Below are 3959 nucleotides of genomic sequence, written 5' to 3' on the forward strand. Positions count from 1 at the left end.
AGAGTTTGAGGTTGCTCTAAGCTGTGATGCCATGGCACTCTACCTAAGGCAACAGTAAGACTTTGTCTCAAAAAAAAAAGTCATGGTTGGGCATGGTAGCTCATGCCTGTAATCCTAGCACTCTGGGAGGCCAAGGCAGATGGATTGCTTGAGCTAACGAGTTCAAAACTAGCCTGAGCAAAAGCAAGACCCCGTCTCTACTAAAAATAGAAAAACTGAGGTAAGAGGATCACTTGAGCCCAAGAGTTGGAAGTTGCTGTGAGCTATAATACCGTAGCACTCTACCCAGGGCACCAAGCTTGAGACTGTCTCAAAAAAAGTCACATTCTCATTCACATTCACACCCAAATAACTCAAGACACATGTGGAGTGTCTAGTTTATTTAAACTGGCTGTTAGAGGTACCACCATGGAGCAGGAAGTGAGTAGCTAGAGCTGTGGGGCCAAGCAGGACAGGGATGTCCAGCTCTCAGAGGGTAAAGAGAGGTCAGCAGAGTAGCAGGAGGAGCATGAGGGTCAGGCTGAACAGGGAAGCCCAGGCTCCATGGAGCCCAGCCCCACTCATGGCTGCAGCATAGAACCTTGCCACCTTCTCATTGGGGTTGTCCTGGTTTGGGTCAAACCACATTTGGATGCAACGGCCACTCCCTCGGCTGTAGTTGCTAACTTCATAAGAGTGACTCCAGATTTCATTGCACAGAGCAGCAGGTGTGGGGAAGACGATATGGAAGGGGCGGCAGGTAGTTTTCACTGGACAATGGTTAGTCCCTGCAGGGAGGATAAAAGACCTTTAGCCACTGGGCTCAGAATTCTATTTGCTTCTGCCAACCCCACAACCCCAAATCTTCACATACCTCTGCCACACCCCCACACCTATTTCCCTCTCCACCCCAACCCCCACCTGAGGTCCAGTTCCAGCCCTTGTGCCAGTTGCTCTTGCAGGTATAGGAGGTTCGACAATCCTCCCACCAGTGCTCACAGTCTTCTTTGCACAGGGGAACATTCAGGACCCGCTCTTTTCGCCAGCTCTGGTCCACCTGGAAGATTTGGTAGAGAAGAAGGGCTCAGGCTTGGGAATCCCAGCAATGTAGCCCTGAACAGAACCAGAGTTGGAGGCGCAGCCTGCAGAGGCATCTCACAGCACCTCTGCCAGGCTGGGGATGCCAGGAAGACATTCATACCTGCTGGATCCAGGGCCCCAAGTTAGGAGAGCACTCATAGAGGCAGGTGTCCTGAATGAAATGCTGTTTGCAGATGGGCTGCATCATTCCACAGTGGTCCCAGTTGAAGTTATACAGGTAGGAATTATCTTTGTGGGCTTCCTGGCTGGTGTTGACGGAGCAGCAGGCATTCTTCTTCCAGGGACTGCACTGATGGGGGAAGACAGTGAGCTAAGTCCATGGTCAGCACAGCCAGAATATTCTACTTGCAGCCACTCCCCTTTTAGCCCTTGACTCCCCAACCAAGTAAGTCATCCAGGAAAATACTTGCTATTGGGGACCTCTTGGGGCGGCGGGGTCCCAGGGGCTGTGGGAGCCCAGAAGAGAGCCCCTGCCTGGAAGTGCAGTCATTACAGAATTCATTAATTCAGATCTTTATTGTGTTTACTGGTTCACTTATTCTGACCAGGTAGCTTTTCTAGGAACTGGGGATACAATACGTAACACATGATAATGGTTTTGAGAAAAAAAATAAGCAAGGGGGAGGAATAGGGACTTGCAGTATCATAGGATGGTCAGATTTAAGGCTCATAGAGAAATTAACAAAGACTTGAAGGTGAGGAAGCAAATTAAATTGTAACCCCAGAAGTGGATTGTGGGGTTGGCAGAAGCAATTACATAAATACTCAGTACATACTTACTGAATGAATGAAAACCTACCCACAGCCTATAATTTAGTATAAAGTTTGAGAAAAGAAAACTAGCTCAGAGCAGTCTGAACTATTTGTATGCAAAATTTGTCAAACCCAGAGAGATATGTGAGTAAGGGTCTTCAGTCACACCTGCCACATCCATGGACAAGGAAGAGGCATGAAGATCTCTTAAGCCCAGGATTTTGAGGTTACAATGAGCTGCGATGGCGCCACTGCACTCACAGTGGGCAAGACACCCTGTCTTTAAAAAGAAAAGACATCTCTAAAAAGAAAGAAAGAAAGGCATTTTGTTCCTGACTAACTGCCTTACCCATTACCTTCATGTTCCTGAAATTTGTAGATATAAAGAACAGTGTCAACAAAGAACAAATAGCCAGGCCCAACACCTGTGGCTCAAGTGGCTAAGGCACCAGCCACATGTACCTGAGCTAGTGGGTTCAAATCCAAACCAAGCACGCCAAACAACAATAATGGCTGCAACCAAGAAATAGCCGGGCATTGTGGCAGGCGCCTGTAGTCCCAAGCTACTTGGGAGGCTGAGGCAGGAGAATCGCTTGAGCCCAGGAGTTGGAGGTTGCTGTGAGCTGTGATACCACAGCTCTCTACCCAGGGCGACAGCTTGAGGCTCTGTCTCAAAAAAAAAAAAAAAAAGAAAAAGAAAAGAAAAAGAAAGAAAGAAAGAAAGAACAAATAGCCAATTGACAATTTAATGTTTTTAAATTTCTTTATTTATTCTTTGAGGCAGAGTCTCATTTTGTTGCCCTGGGTAGAGTGCAGTAGCATCATATCTCATAGCAACCTCAAACTCTTGGGCTCAAGTGATTCTCTTGCTTTAGCCTCTGGAGTAGCTGGTTCTACAGGTACCTGCCATAGTGCCCAGCTACTTTTAGAGAAGGGGGTCTTGCTCTTGCTCAGGCTGGTCTCTAACTCCTGAGCTTACAGAATCCACCTGCCTCAGCCTCCCAGAGTGCTAAGATTACAGCCGTGAGCCACCACGCCTGGCCTACAATATTTTTAATATAAATTCTTGGTAAACAATTTAGGAACTGCCTCTTCTTTTTGCTTAAAAATTCACTTGTAAGGCTGGGCATGGTGGCTCATGCCTGTAATCCTATCATTCTGGGAGGCTACAGTGGGTAGATTGCCTGAGCGCAGGAGTTTGAGACCAGCCTGAGCAAAAGTAAAACCCCATCTCTAAAAAAAAAAAAAATAGCCAGGTGTTGTGGTGAGCACCTATAGTCCAGATACTCAGGGAGGCTGAGGCAAAAGGATTGTTGCTGTGAGCTAAGGTGACACCATGGCATTTTAGCCTGGCTGACAGAGAGAGAATAAGTGAAAGCTAGGGCTGCTGCAGGTATCCAGATCATACCACTGCAGCTACAGGCTCAGTGATAACAAAATAAGCACAAATAGGACGGCGACCCCTATCTGCTAATGGAGTCAGAATGAATGTTTACACATTGAAAATGCATGTTAGGCTTGGCACCTGTGGCTCAAGCAGCTTAGGCACCAGCCACATACACCCGAGCTGGAGGATTCAAATCCAGTCCAGGCCCGCCAAACAACAATCACAGCTGCAACCAAAAAATAGCCAGGCGTTGTGGCAGGTGCCTGTTGTCCCAGCTACTTGGGAGGCAGAGGCAGGAGACTGGCTTGAGCCCAGGAGTTGGTGGTTGCTGTGAGCTGTGATGTCACAGCGCTCTACCCAGGGGGACAACTTGAGGCTCTGTATCAAAAAAAAAAAAAAAAATGCATGTTACAGATTACTTTTTTGTTGAGTTTTTTCATTTTCATTGAGACAGAGTCTTACTTTGTTTCCCTCGGTAGAGTGTAGTGGTAGCTCACAGCAACCTCAAACTCTTGGGCTCATGCGATTCCCTTGCCTCAGCCTCCCTCATAGCTGGGACTATAGGCACCTGCCACAATGCCCAGCTATTATTTTTCTGTTTGTTTAGCAGGCCTGGACTGGGTTCATACCCACCAGATCTGGAGCATGTTGTTGGTGCCCTAACCACTGACCTACCAGCGCCCAGTCTTTTGTTAAGTTTTTTTTTTTTTTTTTTTTAGAGACAGAGTCTCACTTTATC

General features: G+C 47.3%; 1 protein-coding gene across 1 annotated transcript in view; it reads right to left on the reverse strand.

Moving 5' to 3' along the window:
- Nucleotides 1-365: 365 nt before the first annotated feature.
- The window catches only part of LOC100944015 (folate receptor alpha), a 5856-nt gene continuing 2262 nt past the window's right edge, over nucleotides 366-3959 (reverse strand). Inside the window, exons 2-4 of the mRNA XM_003780931.3 lie at nucleotides 1181-1369; nucleotides 901-1036; nucleotides 366-767 (exon numbers count right to left, since the gene is read on the reverse strand). Of these exons, the coding sequence (XP_003780979.1) occupies nucleotides 487-767; nucleotides 901-1036; nucleotides 1181-1369 (606 nt within the window). The 3' untranslated portion in view covers nucleotides 366-486. The remainder of the gene's footprint in view (nucleotides 768-900; nucleotides 1037-1180; nucleotides 1370-3959) is intronic.

The sequence above is a fragment of the Otolemur garnettii genome, unplaced genomic scaffold (genome assembly GCF_000181295.1).
Source record: "Otolemur garnettii isolate 467f Iridium unplaced genomic scaffold, OtoGar3 scaffold00001, whole genome shotgun sequence".
Lineage (NCBI taxonomy): Eukaryota > Metazoa > Chordata > Mammalia > Primates > Galagidae > Otolemur > Otolemur garnettii.